At 38.0% G+C, this 25331-nt stretch overlaps 1 protein-coding gene across 1 annotated transcript in view; it reads left to right on the top strand.

Annotated features, from left to right (window-relative positions):
• The window catches only part of GUCY1A2 (guanylate cyclase 1 soluble subunit alpha 2), a 152429-nt gene that overhangs the window by 108289 nt on the left and 18809 nt on the right, over positions 1-25331 (top strand). Inside the window, exon 7 of the mRNA XM_066175775.1 lies at positions 14727-14881. Within this exon, the coding sequence (XP_066031872.1) occupies positions 14727-14881 (155 nt within the window). The remainder of the gene's footprint in view (positions 1-14726; positions 14882-25331) is intronic.

Here is a 25331-nt window from a genome sequence, read left to right as displayed (position 1 = left end):
CTATGGCTTCCATTAGAAAAATGTGAGCATCCCACACTCCATATGAGGGAGTACCATTGAGCCCCAAACAGGATAATGGCTGTTCTTGAGCCTGTCATTGTGTTGTCATTTCAGTTTTGTGCCTCAGAAAAGATGTTTAAAAAATGCAATGTATACGAAACTGAATGTTTTTCTTGCTAACCCTAACAGCAAGAATCATCATTGCACAGCCCACGTAAAACTAATATTAAAATGAAATCTAAGCTTTAAACAATGTTTTGCAAGAAGAATCAAAAAGGTTTTTTGGGAAATTGGAAAGTGGGAAATAAATAAATGTTTTAGAATCTCTTGTATGCTTGGTGGGCATCTGAACCCCAAAAAATTACATTGTAAATGCCTCTGTTGGGGCTATGACCAAGTTGTACCAGATGACTGCTTTTAGTTTGGTCTTCTGAAGACCCGAAAGCAATATGGAACCCTGTTGGCTTCCTGAAAGTTCTTCGTCTTGCCTTCACAGAAATGGAAAATGAGCAAAAAGCCAGTAGGGAAAACAATTCTGGACAGCAAATCTGCATGCATAAGAACTGAATAGCAGGTTTCCAGGCTGTAGAAAACACTGAAATTTGCGGGAATTTCTGAGAGGTCTGTAATACTGGTTTTTCTGTTGCTTCCATTCCAAGAACACACCAAAGAGCAAATCTTAACTGGAATTGTGACTTCCTCAGTAGGATGTGTCCCCTATGCATATGTGAATGTGGGGTTGCCATCTATGTAAAGCATTCACTTGAATTCACTCTGTTTGCAAACATTGCTAAGCCCATCTCCTGATGTGTCTTAGACTCTCATGACAGTGTTATTATGAATTATCCAGATGCAACTACTTCCTGAGCATATTGACAATTTAGTTGGACAAGGTTCCAAAATGACAGCATGACTTATGTTCTCTCATTAGTTTGGATTAAAAGGAGTTGATACCTTTATAACACAATATGATTACAGGAATTACAGTTTTCCCATGTATACTGTGACACATCTGGGATTCTTACTGGTGCGTGACAAACAGATGTGCATCTTTTTCTGTTCCTGCCAGGTTTCAATATGGGCTTAGCATACCAAAACTTAACTGTCACTGGTCCCTTTGCTCCACACTCCTCTCCCTTTCCTTTTGTTTTTCTTGAATTTTGCTTTTAAGTAGTTTTCTATAAGTAAGATTCTCCATGTGGTTATGCTCCATGTGATGGCCTTTAGGATTTGGTAGCTATAGCATTTAAGATCACTGTGGCTTAGTATGGATAAACAGGTATGGTTGTCTTTGCCATGAATGCCTGGAAGAAGGCCTGTGTTTTGTCTTCTGTCACAACCCGAACTGCCACAGGTCCCTCTTCCCTTCCCAATTGCTGTTCTCCTTAAACCCAGACATCCTAAGCATCCCAGAGCATACTGCCCACTCACCAGCTTGCATTGCCCTCTGCTGTCCTACACTGCCTTTGACCCAAATCTTTTTTCAGGCATCTTGTGTCAGTGAGAGTTCACTAACAAGGTTTGAACACTGCTCTGTGTGTAATCCAGATCTGCAGTGTGCTGTCAGCTGTGGGTGTCACCACAGGGCTAACTGGGTGGAAAAGCAGTGAGCTAAATCATGTGCTTTGATGCTGCCTTCTGTTTTAAACTCTCTAGGACTGCACTGGGGTGACGTCAGAAGCACCACTTGTGACCTCCACAGAAATGGCACATTTTCAAAACTGTTACTTCTAGAAATCATTTTTGGGGAAGGTTTCAGATGTCTCCAGCCTGAGCAGAACTGATTCCATTCTTATGAAAAATATTTAAAAATTCATTGTATGCTAATTCTGTAATGAATTACTTCATTTAAATAAAGTCAAGGAAATGTAGCGGGAAAAAGGGACTCTTACTGCTGAGTTAGAGGTCAGGTTTATTGTCACCTTATACTTAGAGCCAGGAGGGCAGACCAAGGGAAGAGGAGCAGCAGTCAAGTAAGCTGCCAGCAGTTAGTGCCTGAAGGTTACAGGAAATTCTCCCTTCAGTCCCATGAGCGTTTGAGGAATCCACTCAATGCGCAGCTTTGAAAAACCTGCTGCAAAGAAAGGTGACCAGAAATATGCTGGAACTAAGGGACAGGCAAGTATCAGAGTTACCTGCTCAGGTTTGTTCCACTTAGTTCAAACAGCCGTAACAATCTAGTGAGGGCATCACAGAACATGGAACTCAGGAGAAGGTGATATATTTTTACCTCAGAAGACTCAGAGCTGGTTGGAAGCAAAGAAGGCTGGAAAGCTATTACTCTTCACTTGTCATGTTCTGATGAAGTTTTCTGGGTGTTGAGCACTGCCGTTGTTTTGTCAGGACAGTCCTCCTTGGACTGACCCAGCAGCAGTGCTGTGTTTCTATGGCTCAGATACTGGGTCAGATCTGAGCAAGCTTGTCTTAACACAGCCTGAAGTCTGTGTGCCTCACTGAAGTGTACAGTGCAGGTAATAGCTTTAAAGGTATTTCAGATTTAAAAATAGCCTTTATCAGTGTGGCAGAAATTAGTGATATAAAGAACTTTTGTTTGCTTGGCAACATTTCCTCGTGATTAATGTGAAAGTGTACTTCCTTGTTAGCAGGTTCTTCACACATAAGCATAATTTGTAAAAAAATCTGCATGCCTGTTGAGATACACTGTTCTATGATTTAGACAGACATTAATAAAATGCAGGAGAAGATCTGCTTCTGTTTGCTCAAATTTGCATATTGTTCAGCTGCATGAATTTGGATAGTTTCTGATTTGAAGAAAGCTTCTATTTGTTTCTATAGAAACTAATTAATTTATTTCAGAGAAAAGGAAAAGAGTTTTCATTACTCTTCCCACAATTCTACAGTAGGGAATGGTGTCTGTGGAACACGTAGTCTGAACATTATTCATCTACCCCATGGGGATTACTAGAAGTAAATTAGGTTTTTCTGAATTTGCTTACAAACCAAGATCAATTTCTAAGTAACACTAACTGAAGAAGAATTGTGGTGATTTATCAGACACAGTCCACTGTAGTAGCTGCTTTATAACGAGCTTTGAGACGCACCACAATGCAGCCTTTTTGTTGCAAGTATCTTTCGTACACACTCTGCCTACCTTTTATCAAGTAATTGGAATTTAACGTGCTATAGCTTTGAAGTGTGTGAAGCCAAACCCTTAAAGTGGGAAGCTTCTGGGATTAAAACATTTTTGCAATGAGAAATCTTAAATATGTTTTGACTAATTTCATTTGAATAATCATCCTTGAGGATCATCTACAGCATTCTTAAGTAAGTGAATTTCTTAATTTCATGAGCCTTACCACTCTAATGCAGATGGCCTTGTTTTCATTTTACATTTCAGTGCCGAACATTTCTAATGGAACTATAACTTTTTTACTTGGTAATGTATTTACTGTTATAGAATGTCAGTCACTGATTAGAATTTTAGCACCTAATTTTTAAAATTCATGATTACAGATTTGAAAGGCCAATATAACATATTTAGTTTTGCTCTTGCCCCTGTTAGTTGTGACACAATAAGTGTGCTCGTGACACAATAAGCTCTTCAAGTAGATCAGTGCAACAGAAAAGGATTGGGGGATTGATGGAGTTTGTGCTGAGGCCATTGCATCTATACTTAACTGTATTCTGAGATTTTTATTTGGAGTGATTTTGTTCCTCATACTAAATGGCTCTACCATATTAAATGCCTCCACATATCTGAAAGATCAAATGTTGAATATCTGAAAGATCAAATGTTGATTTACATCCTGATATGCCTGTAAGAGTTTGTCTTAACTTCGGTGTACATCTTGAGAAGAGCTACTGCTTTAATTTTCTTCAACAGGGTTCTAGTTCATGCAGCACAAACCATTTTGTAAAGTGAAGCAATGCAGAGTAAATAGGGGCAGTTGGGGCATGTGCTTCAAAACCATGTAGAATGTAGCCATGTTGTACTTTGGAGGTTTCTGCCCGTTAGTAAGATGATTCTTCCTGCCATTCTCACGGAGACTGAATGTACAACTGCCAAAGTATTTCCTGTGAAAGAGTTTGTTTTGAAAGTTATCCACAGGAAGCTTAGCTGTGATCATCTATGATGAGGAACAGACCAATGCTAAAATAACATAACTAGGTATGGTTGCAGTGTATTAACAGAACTGACAGTCCATCATAAAAGGATGACTGTCTAAAATTTTATGTTTTCTGTCAAGCTTACACTGTTTTGCTATCCATGGTGTGTACTTGATACTGCAAAGTATGTTGTTGACATTGATCATTGGTCATTGTGTGATTATTACATAAAAGGAAGTTAAATATCTGAGTTTATTGCGTAAGTAAAATTGGTTCAACACAGCTGCTGTCTTCATTTTTTTAGTTTTAGTGAAATTCTAAAAACATTGTGAACCATGGTACATTTAATTTCTCTTTGAACTGAAATTCAAAGTTCTGTTTCTTTAAGTGGTTTCAGGATATTAAAAAATATTTCTCCCACCCCATCTGTTCTTAAGGATGACAGGAAAACAGACATTGCAGCAGTCATTTGAAACCCTCAAATGTAATACCACTTTTTTAATTAGTTGTCCTTCAACGCAGTATGATGATAGAGTTAAAAAAGACACACATATGTTAATGCATCCTGTCCATCTTCCTGTCAACATCCTCACAATATGTTTTCCAGTGTTTCAGTAGTGCCATAATGAAATCATGTAACTTAGCACATTTACCTCAGTAAACTGTCACTACAGTACAGTCTATCCAGGCTTCGATAAGCTGGATATTCAATTATGTCTTCATTTGAATTGTATTATTTCTAGTTGTGTCCCCATATGTCCCTCTTTGATGTTAACATCTTGCACATACTTGTAGATGATTATCATGCTTCCCCTATTGAGTAATAATTAGCCAAGCTGTAAGTATTTGCAGATTTTTAGTTTCCCTCTAATCAAATCCTTTCTGAAGAGATTCTCAATCTTTTAAGAAATCACACCTGGTTTTAACTTAACAGGCTTGGTGAGGTTGACTAGAATTCTGTGGGAAGGAACTATAGGTATCAGATGATGTTCATAGCCCCAGATTACTTCTTTCATGTGGCAAGATTGCATGCCATCTCAAGTTCATTTTGGTCTTCACTCAGAATTTCAGTGTATTTTTAGTTCAGAGTGTATTTTTAGATGCATTCAGTTTGTGGGATCCTTTGACTTGCATTGTTGTTGTTTATTACAGATCATTAAAAAATACAATAAAAAAAAGTTAGGCTGAATTTTATTTCTTACTCACAACTATGGGTGAGATTTCGTCTACTTTGTTTCATTTATCCACAAATTTCAACTCAAGTTAGATGCAAATAAAAATTATCAAATTGTCATTATTTAATCTTCACACTCATCTTCCTCTCAGAGACACACTGATAGAAAACAAGGCACCAGAAAATAAAAGGATTCTTTTAATGAAAACACATCTTGAATGCATTTTGGAAGAAAGGAGTAAAGAACGAGTCTAAGAGCTAAAGGACTTGTCAGCAAAGATGGCACCAAGAGAGAATCTTCACCCACTTCTTGGTTGAAGAATTTGACTGGAAAATTTTAAAATAAACCATAATCAGATAGGAGCTACAGCAGGAAATAAGCAAGCAATGAGAATACTAGATGAGCAAAATCCAGGGCTGGGGGTCTGTGCCCCTGAGCAGCCAAATGCACCCAGTCAGTGTCATTAAAGGTTGGCTGGACAGCAGTGACAGACAAGGTAGTTATAGATATGGCATACAATCATCTTCTACTGCCTCCCAAACTAGATTAGTTTTTCATTTTCAAAAGAACATTCAAAGATAACTGAGAATTAAAGTCTCTGGCTTTCTTTTCTGGTCTTACACAAATAATAGCAAAAGTATGCGTAAATTTCTGTCTCTATGTTTGTGGGTTATAGAAATAGAAATTAGTTGATAAAAGCTAGTGAAGATGGGCAGAGTTAATCTTGTCTTAGTAAATCAACGTTTGAATTTTTGCAACTGCAAAGTGCATAACCTACGTACAGGGAATTATTATAATATATGCACTAAGATTGCTATTTTTTACAGAATTTACAAGCCAAAAACAACTGTATGTGTTGCCATGCTTTGTTCTTTGTCAGTGTGTCTCTGAGAGAGGGATGAGTGTGAGACACGGTGGGAGAGATCATTGAATGAAATGAAGGAAAGTCATTAGACTGAACATTGAAATCTTTCCTTCCCGTAAGTGATTCACCTTCATCTGAGAGCAATTAGCCTCTGTTTGGATTACTTTTCATATTCTTGACATCATCAGGTTTTCATTTGCCAATTTTTTGAAAATAAGATCAGAATCTTTCTAGCCATGGAAGCACCAGAACATTCAAATTTATCCTGAATCGTCTTCTTGAAATTATAGTGCAGTTAAAAATTTTCTCTGAAGCAATTTAAACAAACACTGAAATAGTATCTCATTTCTATTCATGGTGCATCTGATGTTCAGTAACAATCAGATATTGCTTGTAGATTTCCAGCCTAAATCTTGGAATAGGAAACAGTACATTTTGTATGAGTTGCAGAGTGATTTTTCATTTGTTTCGTTAACCATTTTATTTACAAATTTCCTTTTTTAACTTAGATTTTCAGTGAAGGTAACAGAGCTGTACAGAATGCTCTGAGTTCTGACTCTAGCTTTTTTTTTTAATTGGTTTTTTGGTGCCAAGAAAGTTTGATTACTTGCTGAAGTGCTGTCTATTCAGGAATCAGGAGACTCACTAAATGCTTAGATAATTTGCTAAAATCCTCAGTTCAGTGCAAACCAGCTGCATTTCTCATTGTGCTAATTCCCTTTGTTGTATGAAGTAGTTATTCACAACTCTCTGGATTTGCCTATCTGAAAGACTTCATAAGAATCATTTTATGTGAATGTGTTTTTTGAACTTGCTGAGGAGGAAATTCACGTTCCCTGGAGAGATCTGCAGCTTTGTGATGGTGAAGGGCAAAGGCCAAGAAGGAGTATTAATAAACCCCTTCCCAATTATAGCCAAGGTGAAGTCTTTTAGTCTCTTGTTTATGGGATCCATGCAGTCAGCAAGCCTCATTTCCCTTTGTATGCAAGCACCACTGCCAGCTGTGGAGACTTGCTTCAGGCATAAAAGTTGGGTAAATTTTACAAAAATCATTGTCATCATCTTACACTATCTTGTGATTAAGAAATTGCAGTTCTTAAAATCAGTTTAATAATTTTTTATCTTGATTGCATCTGCCTTGATGCTGATTGCCAGAGGTTGGGGGATCCAGTAGAAACAACACACTTAAAATGTATCTCCTCTTCATGCAAAAAGTAGTAACATACCTTGTGGTGGTAGAAGTTTAAATTACATAGGCAGCAATTTAGGTTTTGTTAATAGTGTGGAAGCTGTTGGGAGGATTTTGATACATTGTTATTGTAGAGGCTAGAAACGGTTGCTTCTAGTTGTAAAACCATAAGATTGTTATAGATCAGTGGTTCCATTTAAAAGCTGCTATGATACTTGTTGATTGGTTCCAAGCTCTTCCCAAAGCAGATCAGTCTGACTTTGATCTATGTATAAGAACATGTGCTGTGGTCAAATGACAAAACATGGCTCTGCCACTGAAAGGTCATTTCATTTTACAGTTTCAAAGATTGCAGGCTAGATTCAAAGACCATTACATGAAAACATCTGAAGAAATTTCTGCATTCTACAAACAGAATGATCTTCTGATGGGGTCCTATCCATCAACACCAGTATTTTTGATGATACATGCACAAGAGTGTAGATTATTTTAAGGAAAGGTAAAAGCGTGTCAAATTTGTCAGGCTGAGAGTTGGATTCATCTCACCTTTCTTTAGCTGTCTGTTTATGAGGTGTCCAGGTTAGTTACCATTAAATGTCCCTCTCTGTTCCACCAGGAGAGTTAGTGAGCTTCAGGAGTGACTGATTCAGCCTCTCCTGTGTGCCAGTTTTAGAATGTGAAGAACTGCAGCCCTGAGGTTATTTACCTCCTGTGTTTAGCGGGAGTCTAGAAGAATGAGCTGTTAACTTTCAGGTGGTTGCAATTAGGTGAAATTTACCTTAAATTACTAAATTACCAAAACTATCAAAGGTTGATTCTTGAGGTTAAAACACTTAGGTCAATTTTTTTTTTTTTCACACAGTTTTTTTGTTCCCTTAAATATTTTGAGCATGTGTCATTTATCCTTGTTAAAGTATCACCCAATCCGTTCAGTGTATGTCATATGATGACACTGTGAGACAAAGATGTCCTCCTACACTAGGGATCAAAGAGAACTTTCTGATAATTTTTTTTCTTTTTTGGGTGTCAGTGGAGGGGAGGCTGGGAAAAATCATCCACTGCTATGTGGGCTTGTGTGAATGATTAGCTCTTTTTTAAGTGCCTGAACACACAGGTTCACATAGTAATTAAATTCCTACAGTGGAAATTACTATTTAAAGAAAACAATAAAAGGTGTTTTTTATTAAATGCCCCATCAGCAATGAAATGCAATGCTTTATTGGTGAGTGAGAAGCAGCTCATGAAGAAGCACATTAACTTTAATGTTTCTTCTTGGGAACCTTAGGGGAAGGATATAGGTTTTATTTTTCTGTTTAGCAGCTCTAAAAATTCTCATTTACATCATTTAACACCCACTTCTCCACTCACAACCCCCTCCAGTAAATAATTTCAGGTCAGAAGTTTCCTTACAGATGACCCAAATCCTCTTCTAACCTAGACACTGAGAAATGTCATAGTGAATTCACATGATCCCATTTGGCTCAAAAATAACTTGCCCCAGTATAAACTTTGCTTTGATGCTAGAAGTAATGAGGTCCCTAAACATGTCTGAGTCTTCGTTTTTATTTTATTTCATCTAATTTTACTTCATACATGGAGATTCACAGGTGTATAATTTTTCAGCACAGGTTATGAAATACAGAGTTGTGAAATAAAGGAAGCTGCAAGGAACCTCTGGAGGTTAACTGATCCAACCACTATTCAAAGCAAGACTAGCTCAGATCATACTGGAAAAACTTCAAGGGGAAAGAGAAAAATAATTTCATCTTTCAGGTCTGGGGCTTCTTTATGTAGAAATGCTTCATAGCTCCTTTTTCCACATTTAGTAGAAAATGACTGTGTGCCAAGATCATAGCCCAGGGATGTACATATGCAATGTGCATTACATTGGGTATAATTTAATTGCATCTCTTTTGTACAAACCACGATTGCTTTACCCGATAATTCCTTAAAATGGATTTATTGATCCCAAGGCATTCACTCTTTATTAGTTTATTTTTCATTGTCTTTGTGTAGTTTGCTGTATATTTTGCTTCAGATGGGTTGAATAATTCTTTGAGTAAAAAATCTAGGAAATTATGATCAGAAAAAAGTTAAGTATTTATTTCTCCAAATGATGTTCAAATAGGGGGGAAATATATCCTGTAATTTAGTTCTGTGGAACACCTTGTGAAATTCAAGTGATCTAAATTTTCCTCTGAGCAGGTCTGTTCCTTGGCAACAATTCTGTAGTGAGCTGTACTGTCATATGTCCCTTTCCAGAAAGGCACTATTTATAAATCTATCTAAGAATACAGATAACCCACACACCAAAGCATATGCCAGGACATTGCTGTCAGTCTTATCAATTTGCAGCCCTTTGAAGGAGCGGAAAGGCACACTGACTCACCAGTGTGTGGCCCTGATTTCAGACCTCTGAGCTCTGGAGAGTCTATTTTGCATTAGGACATTTTACAAGTAAATGTCCCTGTGTAAGGCATATGTTGAGATTTAGAGATAGGACTGTTGTAGAAGCTGCTAGAAAATACTAGGGCAGAAAACACAGTATTTGGCAGATTCTGTTTGAAAGAATCTGACTGTGTGTCATGGGCTAATAACTAAGACACCCTGCAAGAGGTGACTTTCTCCTTTTCGATGGACGCTGCAAGTACAGAAGGGAGAAGGTCCATACTGAAAGACAGAGTATCAATCAGTATGTTAGGCCAGGAAATGAGAAGTGCTTTTGTCTCAGAAGTGTTACTGTACAGATACCAATGTACATTGTTGAAGCTGACACCAAAAATCCTGATCCAGCAGAATGCTTCCTGTTGTATTTAATTGCTTTTCTGGCTTGGGCCATCCGTGTGCCTGGAACTGTTTTCATGCAGCCACTGCCTTGTGCCAGCCCTGAGCTCTGCTCTGCTCAGCAAAGTCTTGAGCAGCTGTCAGTCGGTCACGTTACTGAGGCTTGAAAAGCTCCAGGTTGGCTGAGTGGGGAATCACTGCTGCCCGTGGTTGCTTTCCCAACCGTGTTACCTACTTCCCAGCCTGCCCTCTCTCCTTCATCTGTGTCTGTGTAAGGCAGACAGTTCTGAGAAAATGGATTATGTGTCCTTCTGGATGCAGCTGACCTGTGAGGCAATCTGACGCTTCTCTTTCTAGCATGGGAGCGTGTTTTTCAGAGTGTGAGAACTGTTTATTAAAGTCCTTCTTTCCGTGTGTGGTGGGAAGAGAGAATGCACGCTGAAATGTTATCGTAGTTCATATTAGAACATTATGAACATCAAACACCTTTTCTCTACAAAAAGAATTTCTTTTGACTCAGGAAATCCCTGAACTAAAAATTACTGGTTGCAGAGAGAGAAGTTTGGAAATGAGAGGGGTTTTTTGCCCTGTGCTTATCAAAAGACAGGTTACATGGTTACCTTTAGTGGGAGTTGGAAAGTCTGCTTGCATGTTTTAGTATCAACTACTCTTGCTGGAAGACAAAAAGAAAGGTACCCACAGACTCTTCTTCATACTTTGCCTTTCAATTTATTTCAATAATTCCTTTATTAATTAGACCACAGGAAAATGGTTCATGCTGTAATGACTCCTGAAAGAAAAATTAGATGGGTATTAACGTAGTGCTGTGCAAAAATATCTGCAGTCTTACAAATCTATTTTAAAAAGCATAATTCATGTTTTATTTAGAAGAAAAGAAGCTAATAGGCAACAAAATGGAGAATTGTATAAGGGTTATGACTGTGAAGAATGATTTCCGAGTTGAAAAGAAAAGGACTGCAAATATTTTTGCACAGTAGTATGTACATAAGAAGCTTGAGGAATAATTTAAAACCTGCCTTATTTTTCTTTCAGGAGTCAGTACAGCTTAAACCATTTTTCTGTGGTCTAATTAATAAAGGCATTATTTTTAAATCTTGTAATGTGATGTCTCAGTTTTGACTGAAGAGAAATAAGGGTAATGCATTCTATTGGTTATCAATATGGACACATATATTGCTCAAAAATTTTAAATTTGAGGAGGTTTTAAAAAACATTCTTGAGTAGACAAGTGCTATTTCTGAGACTGTCTTTCCACTTGTATTTTAATTTTTGCCTTGGAAATTCTGTGGAAAAATATGGAAAGAGGAAGGAGAGTACTCAAGGGCTTTGACCATAGTAAAACTGACTGGACTTTTTTTTTTTTTTTTTTTTTTTTTTTTTTTTTTTTTTTTTTAAATTGTAGGAATACTGATTAACGGAAAAAGCTATTAAGAAACAAATTAGCAATGATTTACTTCAGGCATGCCACTGCATTTGTTTACTGTTATTAAAATATTTTTGCCTCTTTCCCATAAAGGCAACTGTAGATGGGTTGTGAATTTTCAGTGTTGCATTTACTCTCATCACAGTTGGAATAGGCTGTATTTTGATTTAAGAGTGCAGTTTTTAGTATGGTGCCTAAGAAGGCATTCAGGCTATTGCAAGTAATTGAATTGCACAGCAGATAAAAAAGAAACAAAACTAAACAAAGTAAAAACCCCAGCTCTTCTAGATATAAAAAGGGAAAATCATGCTTTGGCAATGAGGAGCTGTAAAGAAGTTACCTACAATTTTTCTAAGATTTGAGACATCAGAAAAATTCAGTAACAGAATGCTCAGTTCAGAAAAAGAATAAATATTTGTGTTTTGTTTATCCTTGTTCCTGTTTGTTCTTGATGTTCCTCTTGCAGTCCAGTCTGGACGTTCAGCTCTCATTGACAGCACTTCTGACACATTTTCCCATTAGATGATGACCAGTGCTCTTCATTTTTCCTTATGAATCTTCTTTATCGCTATTAAACAAATTCACTATCCTTCCTGTCACTCAGATATTAGACATTTCTGCTCTTTGTGCCCTATCCAGTAACAGATATCCAAATACTGCTACTTTTTCTATAGGAGTTTTGGAATTTTCTTTTGCTTTGCACGTAGCCATGTCTTTCCTCTCACATTACATTGATCAATGCAGCCTGCTTTTCTTTTACACCTCTGACTCATCAGCTTTTCTTCACTTCACTACTACCACAGCTCTTGCAAAGAGCAGATTTGTTAAATCTTTTTTTCTCGTTTTCCATTGCATTCAGTTCAAGTTGTCTCTCTTTATCTAAAAGATCTCTCACAGGTCTCTCAGTATTTTTCCCACCTGTTCATGTTTCTTTTCCTGTTGTGCCTTCCAGTATCATGGAAATGTCTTTAGAAATGCTTTAGAAGTGTCTTTGGCTTTTTTCGGTCTCTTCACTGTTCGGTGGAATGGTATTTACTGGTTGGTCTTTTCACAGCTGTCTTCTCTTTGTGGTAGTTTCCGAAGGCCCCTCTTTGCATTTGTGTACACAATGCCTCTAAACTTTCAGGTTCAGCTACATACTTCCTTTTTATCTTTAGCCAAATAATTAAGGACATACAAAGGAGTGGTTGATACAGATGAAGAGCATGCTTTTTATTAAAAATGCTCCATTTAGGACAGTTAATAAATGTATAATTTGTACTACATATGTATTAAAAGGAGTAAACAGAGTTAGGATAGACAAAAAAATGCATCCTAGTGTTGTCACCTGATTTTCACTTTCTGTGCTATTATTAATATATAATGGTGACTGTTCTGAGGAAACACTGATAAGGGCTACATGTAAAATATAGCGTGGAAACTATATTTGTGTAACTGTTGTTGTTTTAAGTTATGTGGTCTAGGCAGGTTTTCTTTTCTGCAAAAGTAATGTGAAAGGTTGATATGCCCCAATAAAGTGCCTCCTTGTTAATAATTTGATCACACTTTTTTTCCTTCGTAAAAATAGAGCCTTAAGCTGTTCACACAACCATCTTCAACTCAGTGAGGAAAAAGACCAGAACAGCGTATCTGCAAAGGTAGTAAAATGTTGAAAAGACACATTTAAGTAAACACATTTATATTTCTGTAAAAAGTACTCTAGGACCAATGTAATAGTTAATCCTAGTATAATAAGGCACACTAAGGAATACCTCATGACAAGAGCATCAGTGTTTGCAGGCTCTTTTCTTGTAGAGATCTATATAATAAAGCAGATGTGGAGCTTTATTGTAAGCCATTCTTCATGTGCTTCATCTCAAAGGTTTATTGAGAAAGTCTACATCCACTTTCTTCCACCCAGTGAAAACTTCAAGTTTTGACACTCTCTATGTAGTTTAACCTGTGTTTGTGAGAATATATCTACCTTTTTTATTTTAGGAGCACATGTTTTTTAAAAAGCTCTTAAGATAGTACAGAAGAACCCTCACGTCTGTCACTGAAGCACTGAGTGATAAAAAAACTATGTGACCTTGTAAACGGAAGCAATGTAAAGAAAAGAATGAAAGTAACAAGACAACCAACAATAACTTCAGCTTTCACTGAATATATTGCAAAAGCAAATTTTATTTTCTTAGTATGGTTTTTTTGTCATATTTTCCATCCTCTTTAATGTATACTCTTATCCCTGTGTTTTTAGAAGAAAACAAAGCTAATACTTTTTCTTACAGTTTAATCTGGCTCTTACATATGATTGAAAGTACCGCAGAAGAAGTCACAGCACACAGTTAATTTGTGATTTTTAAATAAGTGTGCAGAGTAGCAATGGAAAAAATAGGTTTCATTAGCTCTGTTCCTAAAATTGTATGCAAAATGACTAATTTACCTCCCATCTCACAAGAATGATACATTGTAAATAGGTTGTTTATTATTTATTGAAAGCTGACAGCATGCTCGCTGTTGTGTGAGCAAGACTTTCTGCTCATTGTCTCTCACTGAGGGCAGGTATTGACCCCACCTATGTGGAGAAGGGCTGTTTACCCAATTCATAAATACAGGAGTGCTTTTTTCACTGGTAATGGACAGTGGAGTTTAAATCTTCCAAACATCGGTACGTCAGTCTTCAGCATTGTCACCACTGCAATATCTCTCTGTCTGACAAAGTAAGAAAGACCTTGAAGAGTTTGGAAGAAGAATATGAAGGGGATGAAAGTAACTTATTCATTCACTCCACTTAACTATTCTTCCTGCCAGTTTGAGAAAAATTGGGTATTACTTTAAAGCCTGTGTTAGAAGTGGTGGCAAAAATAACCTCTGTAATGTATTTATTTGTGTAATTAGAAGGCTGATATTGCAGTAACTCTGGATGATCCCATCCTATTCTGTTCATGATTTCTGTTTTGACTGTCATGGTCTCCAGCAAATGTACACAGAAGAAAATAATTTTAGTGAAAAGACAATAATCTTTTTGTTTTTCTTTCTTTTGACTGCATCTGATTTAAGCTAGAAAAACAGAAGAGCCTGTTTTCTTCCACTTCACTCTTTCTTCTTTGGTTTATTCTTTACTTGAAAGGGTTGCTTTCAATGCAAGCATGAGTGCTAATGACATTCCCACTGGTGGCACAAGAGAGGCAGCCTGACGTGGATCTCATGTCTTTTTTCCAGATGAGGATAGGCATCCACTCAGGTTCCGTGCTGGCCGGTGTCGTTGGTGTGAGAATGCCGCGCTATTGTCTCTTTGGGAACAATGTCACCCTGGCCAGCAAGTTCGAGTCAGGAAGCCACCCACGCCGCATCAATGTCAGTCCCACCACTTACCAGTAAGTCCTCTTAACCTTCTCCTATTGCTTTTATTTCAGCCTGTTTCCAGTTCCATCCTGTAACATGCTCTGTCCTCAACACATGAAATTCAACAGAAAGTGGGTAGGGCATCAGGGAGCTGGAAAGAGGTATGGCTTGGGGATGTCTGTCTTTTGTTTGTAGGTTTGTATCAGAGTGAGCAAAGTGGTCAGGCTTTGGAGGCAAGGAGGCACAATGGAAAAGCCAGCCATTCTTGCCTAAAATAATATGTAACCGAAGAAGGGGGAGATATCTCCCAAAGCAACGTAGTTTTGTGCACTGTTAGGGCTTTTGACTGAGGATTTTGGTTCCGCACGCTGAACACAGTTCATGAAAGAAAGCATGCTTCCATTGTCTCAGAAGGGAGTCTAATTCTGCCAGTAAGGCCAAGCTTACAAAGAGATTTAATGCTTTCTTGAAGAAAAAAAATCTCATTTAGCGCTGTAAAGACACACTTGATAGAAGCATTCTCATAACATAGGAAAAAAGATTGAAAATGGCAAAGCATTATCCCTAGCGTTTTGAAGAAATTATGCAAATGGAGAGAAGGCTTGATTAAATCTGGTTATGAGGAACAGCTCCTAAATAAAAAAGGTGTTCCTTATTGTTCAAATTTGACAGTTTGACTGCTAGAATTTCTACCGCTTAGATTACAGCTGATGCACTCACTTTTTTTTGGCAGGATATCTCAATCTTCCAGTGTTCTGTATCTGAAGTAATTTTCTGGAGTAAGGTTTTGAGACTGTATGGTAAATCTATACAGAGTTGCTCAAACAATATTGCTTTTCTTTCTTTTTTTTCCCTATTCAGAACTGTGAATCTCAATTCTTTTCCCCCATAGCTAATTATATAAATAAAAATTTTAAACAGGATTTCTTTATCAAAGTATTGAAGCGTCTGCTATGCTAAAATATGAATCAGTCAGAAATTAAAGTTAAGAGTAATTAAACTAGTGCATAAAGTGTCATTTTTCTGACAAGCCCATTCACTTGAGATTGTATTTTGAGAATGAAGCAAGTGTAAGAAATTGAACAAGAGGTAGAATAACTGAATAAGCTTTGTATCATAAAGTGAACAGAAACAGATTTATACAGTTGTCTGGTAACATGCAAGAGAAAGACAATCTAATATTTTCCAAATCTATCCAAATCCAATCTATTATTTTTCACAGAAAACATTTTCATTTAAATAAAAATAAATTCAATAAATATTTTGGAAATTTCTGTTTGGAACTCTGTATCATTTGAAAAGAAATTGGATTTGGGAACTTTCATACACAGCTCTTGGCTCTTGCTCATCCACTGTGGGATAAGAGAAACCCTCTAAAACCTTGTTTGAATAGTCACCATAATTTTGTTTACCATTTGTGCTCCAGTTACAAAAGTTACACAGTAGCAGGGCCTTTGGTGTGTGGTTTGTGGTCTGGCGGAAGGTGACCAAGGCCCTGTGACAGGGAGCTGGACTTTCCTTGAACAGGATCAGTTCTTATAAAGTGCTGTTCTCCAACCCGAGATAGCCTTCAAGACACTCTGAAAGTGCAGTCCATACTTTTTCAGAAGAGAGATCTTAGCGCTTCACAAATGTGATTCAGGGGAGCGATTTTCACTTGGGACTGTGGTGTTGCTTGCTCACGTTTGTGTCTGTGAGAGCAGAAACTGGTGAGCTAGACAGGTTTATGGAAATAAAACTAGAGAATATCTGTAGGACCTGTGTGCACAAAACTCTCTTCACACTGGGGCCAGAGTCACTTTCCGTGTACCAGTGCACAGTGCTGCTTGTGTTGAATTTGGTTATGAGTGACACAGCACCTCCTCTGTGGGACAGAAATCTGTGGTCATCGGTGAATGACCTGATCTAGCTGAAGATGTTTCTATTCATTGCACATGGGTTGGACTAGCAGGGCTTTAAAGGTCCCCTCCATCTCCATTGATTCTATGGTTCTGTGACTGTATTTTCTTTTCATCACAATGCTGGTAAAAAGACTGGTCTGAAAATTAGTTTTAGGGCCTGTGTATGGAGCTTGTTAGAAATCTCTGGGTTCGTGCTGCCCTTTTTCTGACTCCGAGTACATTGTGGCACAGAGAAGATGGCTTCTCTTTACCTGTCTCATCTCTGCCTGGCTGCCACTGGGCGTATTGTCCCATGGCAGGTCAAATGTGAGTCACCTTGGAGAGCATTCTTACTAACTCCTAGGTACCAAAACACGAGTAGATCTTCTCACCCTACAGATCTTTCAGGTTGTATCAAAAATGGGTCTACAGTTTTTTTCCACTTCCCTTTATTCCTAGAAATCCAGTATAAATAGAAACATTTTTTTCAAGACGGCTGAACTTTCACCTTATATGTCCTTCAAGTCTGTACTTACCTTATAGAAAGTTATCAATGTAGACTGTTGCTTCAAAAAGGGAAGAGGGTAAAAAAGTGACTGATTATGGAGTAACGCTGTAACACAAAATTGCAAAACAATACACAACAAAATACAGAATTACTGGTGTTTTTTATCTGCATTATTGTACTCAGTAAACAATCTGCTGTCAACATGCTGAACAAATTCAGGGTTTGATTCAGAGAGCTTGCAGTGGAAGTAACAGGCTAGACACATGGTTTCAGGTAAAGGAAGTAGAAATGGCAGGAAAATATATGTCTGAATGAGATGCAGTTATCATTCAAGATGAGTGGCTAAAAGTAGTGATCATCAGGATAGAAACAATTTTCTACTACAGGCTTGGGAAATGATGTGAAAAGATAAAATGAATGTGCATGGGGCAAATTGAAAAGCTGATCTCAAACCTTCTGGCATAGTTGAAAGCTTGAAAACAAACAGGGAAGAAGTCAAGAAATGACACTGTTGACACAGTGGCCAGAAGAGGCTGCAATTACAAAATACTCAAAGGGGCAGAATTATTCAGAGTTTCTGAAAGTGATCTGTGAGATTTAACATAATATCCTGGTGATGTCCAAATCAAAAAGTAGTGATCTGGTGCATCCATATATGACTTTACTTAAATACAATTTATATGAGTATATATTTATTATATATAAATAAAGTGATTCATCACAAGCTGAAATGTATTTGTATTTGACTTTACGTTCTATTAAATACTTCTATTTGATCATATTGTGCTGTTGTGCACTTTGTTAATACTGCTCTTAATATTTCTATTTCTAAGAATCAATGTTTCCAAAGTAGATAATTTTGCAGTCAGTATGAAAACAAGAGAATTTTCAATTATATGAAACTGCTGGCATTTATCATCACGTGTTTGTGCCTACTATGGCCTCTGATGGAAGTTGTGATACAAGTTTTACAAAGCATGCGGGTCCTGGTTACCAGCTTTCATTTTACAATAAAGATAATGCATCATAAAGTGTCATCAGCATTCAAATAATAATCACACTTCAGAATACCTATTATTGGTTACAGACACTTCCCTGCAAGGCTGTAATCTGCCTTAGTAAGAATCAGAGTCTAAAATGATAAGTGCAAGGTGTGATGTTTGTTGCTTAGCAGCAGGAGTGAGCCTGGGGCAGCCTTGCTCCAGTTACACTTGCCTGGGCAGAGCTCTACTATGTGTGAAACAACACCTTTTACAAAGGTGGACTTTGCATTTTTTGAATCTGAAGCATCACTTCTGTTTGGAATATCCTGTTCTCTTGACTCAGACAAGTCTTTGGACACAAGGATCACAGAATCCCATTTGCTTTGCATCACTGAGCATTGTGAAATTGAATCACTGGAATAGCACTGGTAAAACTTCCACTGAAAAATGTGGAAACTGGAGAGGAAGTTGAGCATTCCAGACTGGTCCCTGTTTAAACATATCGACAGGAAAGAATAGGAAGAGAAGTTTATTTAATTCATCTACATTATCCCGAATTGAATAGAATTACCCTATTTTTCATAGTCAGGAAGGAAGCACAGTAAGATTTATGAGGCTCTTCAGCACAGGAGAGAAATTTAGTATTTTTTAGTTTTTTGTTTCAGCCTTTAATAATGATTTTTATAATGTATTAATGTAATATACTCACATTTGTCTTGTTTTCTTAGTAGTGTTGCAATGTCATGCTTTGGGATTTCTAAGCAGTTATCAAAAGCAGGTAAATGCAGTTGTTCCTGTTTGTCGGGTAACTCCTATTTAAGAATGAATTCTTTTTTTTCCCCCTTTTCTTTCTACCTCTAGTCTTTTGCAGCATGTATTTCTCTTGTGGAGAATGTGCTTCTGGCACTCAGTGCTGGGAGCAGATACTTTCTATTGTAACATGCTGGGTAATGCATCTGGGACCTGAGCTTAGGCAAAGATAAACAGCCTGTATCCCACATCTTTATCTTGATTTAGGAGAGAGGGCAACCCAGGTGTATCTACTTATTGGGCTGGGTGAGGTCATTGTGTCTTCACCTGCATAAATTGCCTCTCAGCATTTAAAATTGATTAAAATTGATGTAGGGTTTTAATAGTTCTTTCACAGAAAGAACTTTTATGAAAGAAGTTCTTGTATGAAAGAAGTTTTAGGCAATTAAGAAGTGTTTCTATACTTCTCTCCTTACAGGGATTTTAAATTAAAATTAGGCTTTTCTTTAAACTCCTTATTGGTTTTTATTTTTATCAAATTCTTTTTCCTACAGGTTTTATCTATTTATATGTATTATTTCTCCTAAAGGTTACAGCTATCTCTGCATCTGTATTTTTCTACCTTATATGGTCAAACCAATGGGCTTGCTCTCCAAGAGTCTTTTCAGATTATTTCAGATTTTATTTCTCAACATCCTTTGAAAAAGCTGGGGTTTTTTATGTTGGTCAATTCACCATGTATGTTTTCAAAAGGTAGGCAGACAATTTAGTTTTGGGCAGATCGGGAATACAACTTATTCATGGGCACAGAAAATTATTGCTAGTCTAATTTTAGGAGCATAGTCAAAATGTACTGTTTTTTCTTGGGTTTCTGCTCCCAGTGTCGCCCGCTTCTGTGAGGCTGTGCCCCCATAGTCACTGTGTTTTGTGACTGTGGACCTTGGGCCTCTGGTGTCTGTCTGTGTTTGTGCTTTGTGACACTGAATTTTTGTTCAAGGTTCACTTTTATTCAAGGTTCACTCTACACAGAATAGCTGTGCTAGATCACTATCCAGTAGTTAATACTGTATGTTACCCCACAGTTTCACACAGCTAATCTAAAGCTAAAACGTGTTTAGGGAAAAGTTGGCTACGCAACTGTTTAAACTACAAAAAGCTCAAGCCTGGAAAAATCCAGGCAGGTCCTGAGGCCAGCACTGTTACATCAGTGTAAAGCCTGAGGCCTTTTAGTAGCAAATCCTTACAGTGAGCCTTGGATGTCCCCAACAGAGAGCAGGAACCCAGTATTCTTTTTGCTTAGGTGGGTGAGAAAGAAAACTATTAAAGGTCAGAGGTTGACACTCAGCATGCTGAGGTGCATTTGGTATGTAATATATTCCATTAAAAATCATGACTGGCCTTTTCATAATCTTACCACACCTGATCTGTATGTAGAAGAAACACCAATACACTAACTTCCATAGTTTATGGAAAAGTAAAAAAGTAATAAATGCACTGTGCAATTAATTAGGTAGAGGTGTAGTCTGGGGTTTTTTTCCCAGTCTCCTTATGTTTATAGCATGCACAGAAACTGAGGGAGAAATTTAAACCTGCTAGAGTTTAAAACCAAGTGCAGTGAATTTTAGCATTACAATAGCATATTGGTATGTTTATACAGAGTATTTTAAGAGCAGCTTTCTAAAATGTCTAATGAGTGCAGTAATATTTTATTATCTGTATTCATATGGAAACAAATGAGCTGGTTTATGTTATCAAGAAGATGCCCAGTTGGCAAAGCAAGCAGCACTTACTGCCACAGAGGAAGGGAGCAACAGTCCAACAGGAGACAGTCTTCACATAGGCTGCTTGGAAAGCCATTAAAATTAGATTTTCCTAATTATACCAATTAATGGAGTGATGTAAACAAGGTTAGCTAAAGGTTTTACAGTACTTTTAGATTTAGGGCAGAAAGAATCTTTTTCTTTTGTTGATATCTCTCCCTGGGAAGAATAACATTTATGGAAGATTGACCTGGCCAATGTGCTTTACTTGGTGCATACTATGTTTCAGAATGAAGTGCATAGTATCCTTTACTGTAGAGCATTATATTTCTCTTAGAACTTTTGTTCGTTTTTGATCTATACAGACCAATTTTCTTAATGGTAAAGCTCACATTGAAGTTAGTTCTGAGTGGGTGCTTTTGTGCTCTGATTCAGCAATCCACTGAAAAGTACAAAAGTCTGACATCGCTGAGAGATGGAGGGAAAAACTGCGGGCACGGAGGGAGTTAAGAATCATCATGGGAAACATGCCCTCAGTATAGAGGGCTTTGCAACAGTTAATTCTGCAATAGCAAGTCTCTGTTAGTTCAAATGGGAGTGATGAGAAATCACCATTTCTTAATTTAAATTCGAGGGCTGGCCCTGTGAACCATTTGAAGTTTAGTGAGTGCAAGTGCCGGATTCTGCACGTGGGACCAGGCAGCCCTGGGTGTGTGTATAGTCTGGGGAATTAGATGCTGCAGAGAAGCACTGTGGAAAGGGACCTGGGGGTCCTGGTCTGTGGCAAATTGAACATGAAGCAGCAGTGCCCTGGCAGCCAGGAGGCCAACCCTGTCCTGGGGGGCATCAGGCACAGCATGGCCAGCTGGGCAAGGGAGGGGATTGTCCTACCCTGCTCTGAGCTGGGGCTGCCTCACCTTCTGTGCTGGGGGCAGTTCTGGGTGCCACAATATGAGAAAGACATTGAACTATTAGAGTGTCCAAAGGAGGGTGAAGGGTCTGGAGAGGAAGCTGTATGAGTAGTGGCTGAGGCCGCTTAGTTTGTTCCACCTGGAGAACAGAAGGCTGAGGGGAGACCTCATCACGGTCTGTAGCTTCCTTGTGAGGGGAAGCAGAGGGGCAGGCACTGATCTCTTCAGTCCTGTGACCTGTGACAGGAGTCAAGAAAAAGGCACAAAGGTGAGTTGGGAGAGGTTTAGGTTGGATATCAGGTAAAGGTTCTTCACCCAGAGGGTGTTTGGGCACTGGAACAGGCTCCCCAGGGCAGTGGTCCCAGCACCAGCCTGGCAGGGTTCAAGAAGTGTTTGGGCAGTGTGCTCAGGCACATGGTGTGACTCTTGGGGATGGTCCTGTGCAGGGCCAGGAGTTGGACTTGATATTCATGATGGATCCCTTCCAACTCAGCATATTCAGTGATTCTGTGGTTTTCTGAATATAGAGACTCTGATGAAGATGTGACTGTTTCGTGCCAAGATCGTTTGAAATATAATTACTGTATCATTTCATCTATATGAAGAGCTACAGCTTTTGAAAGCTTCTTCAAGGTTCCCACTAAGTATGATCCCAATTTTCACTCACACACAGATCTCCTGAATTTTTTTCAATGAAGGAACTGAAAAAAAAAAAAAAATAGGATAATTCTCAGATGCTAATTCTTTATGTCTGAGAGCAAGAGTATTCCCACCAAGGAAGGGACAGAACAAGAATTTTAAAAGCTCTGGAAGATGTCAGGTTAGGAGGAAAAGGTGTCACAGTTAATCAACTGCAAATCAGTGTTTAAGAAATTCTTCCTCCCCTGAAACACCAACGAAGAAGACAAGCTGAGGGCAGACCTAATTCCAGGCAATTTATAGGAATGCCTGAGTACCCTGAGCCTCACAATTTGAGCTCTGAATTGTAATTTGTGTATCCAACTGCTTGAGTGAAACCCAGAATTTTGAACTTGTGAAAAACCCACTATAAAAATATCCTTTGCAATAGTGCCCTGAAGGGAAATTCACAGAAGTGATTCAGAAAATACAGCTAAGATAAATGCTTTGGGATATTTTCAGACTAGTTGTTATATGAATATTCCTGAACTGCGGAGGTTGTGTAACTTCAGTTTAAGCTCTCTGAATATAGGACAATCTGGGTACATTTTTTTAAACAGTTAAGCTGCAACAGAATTTCCTGAAGGTGAAGGATAAGATTGTGCTCTCAGGGTAGATTGTGCTTTCAGGCTTTCACAACTGGGAGTCTGATTTGTTCACAAAGGGGTGATCTGAAACTGGTCCATGAGGTGAGGCAACCAACCAGAACTGGGTGCCACCACCCAGGAAATGTTCTAGAGCAGGTTTTACACTGGATCTTCTCCTGCACCAGCGAGGAAGTGCAGAAGATGGATTGCATGGGAAAGAGTGGCTTGATAAGCACCTGGTGTCCAGCCAAGATCAGCCCACCACAGCGTGGCTCAGTGCACATCCCTAAGGATGTGCACTATTCATTCACCTACTTGGCCACAAGGATCTTTTGGGGTTCTTTGTACCCATAAAAAGGAACTCAATGAACTTAGAAATGGCCATGGCCATCAACTGCTATTGATTTCTTTTTAACATCACATGTGGCCTAAAAGTAAGAGGAAATTTTGCAGAAAAAAATCCTCACTGATAAGCACTGAGAATTTGCAGATAACTTGTTTCTTTAGTATATACACAAAGATGTAAGAAATTAAGAGGCAATTTCTGAATTTTGATCTTATTCCCAGACTGGGAAGCCAAGTGTCAGGACCAACATATTATTTAAAGAATTTGAAGAACCTGTTCTTTAGGAGAACTCTAGCAAGAGGTCATTTTCATCACGATGAAAATCTTTTAAATAGTATTATCCTAGAAGCCAGATTTTTTTTTCCCCTTAGAAGTGTAAAGTAGGTTGGGTAGAATGTAATCAGAAGTAACTTCCATTGACATTTGGTAATGAAGGTTTCCTGCCATGCTTGCTTGAGAGCTGAAATGTTATCCCAATGAAGGTCAGCTGGACAATTTCTGAGGGTTAGAGGCTGATTCAAGCAGGGCATCTAATACAAAGATGTGGAGTCTATCACAAGCCACAGCAGTGGAAGAGTCTTCAAAAGACTGTCTATCAGTTCTGGAGCATTATATTGTAACCAAGTTAAAATTCACAAAACAAGCGAAAATAAAATGGGTAATTAATATATTGCACTTTTTTGTTCTATGAGGAAGTAGTGTAAAATATCAACTTATCTTAGTGCCAGGCCTGACCTGAATCAAAGAATATAGATATATTTTACAGTTTTGATTTGTGTGTCATTAAAATTAGATCGTGTTAGACTCTGATGAGGAAACCAGTGATCTTAGGGAGGCCAGATGCTCCATAGTGAATTGTCAGCGTGGGGAAGAGTGGCTACAGTGAAAGCTTACCAATTTAGCTCAGAAAGTTTTAAGATTTCGGCTGTTACATGCAGGAATCTAACTTGGGAAGCTGTGAAGAGTTATTTCAGTATATTAAGTCTGTAGTTTGGACTTAACAAAATATTTACTACAAACATTGCAGAGATGAAAAGAGAGAAGCTTCTTCATAGAGTCCTCCACAAACATTCATGCAATTTAGAAAAGATTGCAGCATTTTGATCATAAAATTGACAATCCAGACCTTCAAACCACACACTAAAAGTTCTAAAAAAAAAAAAAAAAAAAGAAAGAAAAAAAAAAAAAGTTCTCCACAGAAGTTCAAAGGCAAAACCTTTGTTGGTGATTATTAACCAAGTGATTATTTAAAAACTGGCAAAAAAATTGCCTTTATATTTCAATAAGCTCACACAGACTGTCTCATGCAAAACTCATGAAAAGTACTCAGTAAAGGAAGTGCCACTGCATATACGGGCAACAGGATTCATTCATTCATTCATTCATTCATTTTCCACAAATCAACTTTACAGACATTAAATAATGTACCTATTACAAAATTCCACAAAATTATAAAGTTCTTCCCAGTTATGTTTTTAAGCTTCAAACTGATTGAGAGAAAGAATAAATACCATTGGAGGGGAAAGAGGAAAAATGCTTTTGTATATCCAACTGTGCTCAGAATTTGCTCATTGTCTCAAAACTGCTCTTTTCAATGCTGCAAGGGATTGAATACCACTAACTTAATTTACTTTATTAACTGGAAACAAAAGGAAAATGTATAGAGTTACTTCCTTTATCTTACAAGTCCAGCTAGTTCTAGGGAAGATATTTGATAAAGATGCCCTAAATTTTCAGGTCTAACCAGACAGAGATTTCTCCACCATGGCTAAGATGGCAAATGATAGAAGGCAGCGTAATCAGGTCTGTGGTGTTGTACCAGCTGGGCAGGCGTGCCAGGAGATGGCTTTGTGGATCCAGGCAACCTGGATCCCTCTTTGACCCAACCAAATAGCCTAGATTAAACCCATGGATACTGTTGATGAGTAGTGTCAGATTTGATTCTGCTGTTGAAGTTGGATTTACTGTGTTTGAACCCAGTTTATAAAAGACAGTACTACTGAGTGTAAGAAGGGCACAGACTGACATCCCTGCTTTTGTCTATGAGAGCTCCTCAGCACTGCCACCTTTATACCTGCC

This window comes from Chamaea fasciata, unplaced genomic scaffold, assembly GCF_029207755.1.
Source record: "Chamaea fasciata isolate MVZ Bird 193981 ecotype frontalis unplaced genomic scaffold, bChaFas1.0.hap1 SCAF_2, whole genome shotgun sequence".
NCBI lineage: Eukaryota > Metazoa > Chordata > Aves > Passeriformes > Sylviidae > Chamaea > Chamaea fasciata.
This window is presented reverse-complemented; position numbering and strand designations above follow the sequence as displayed.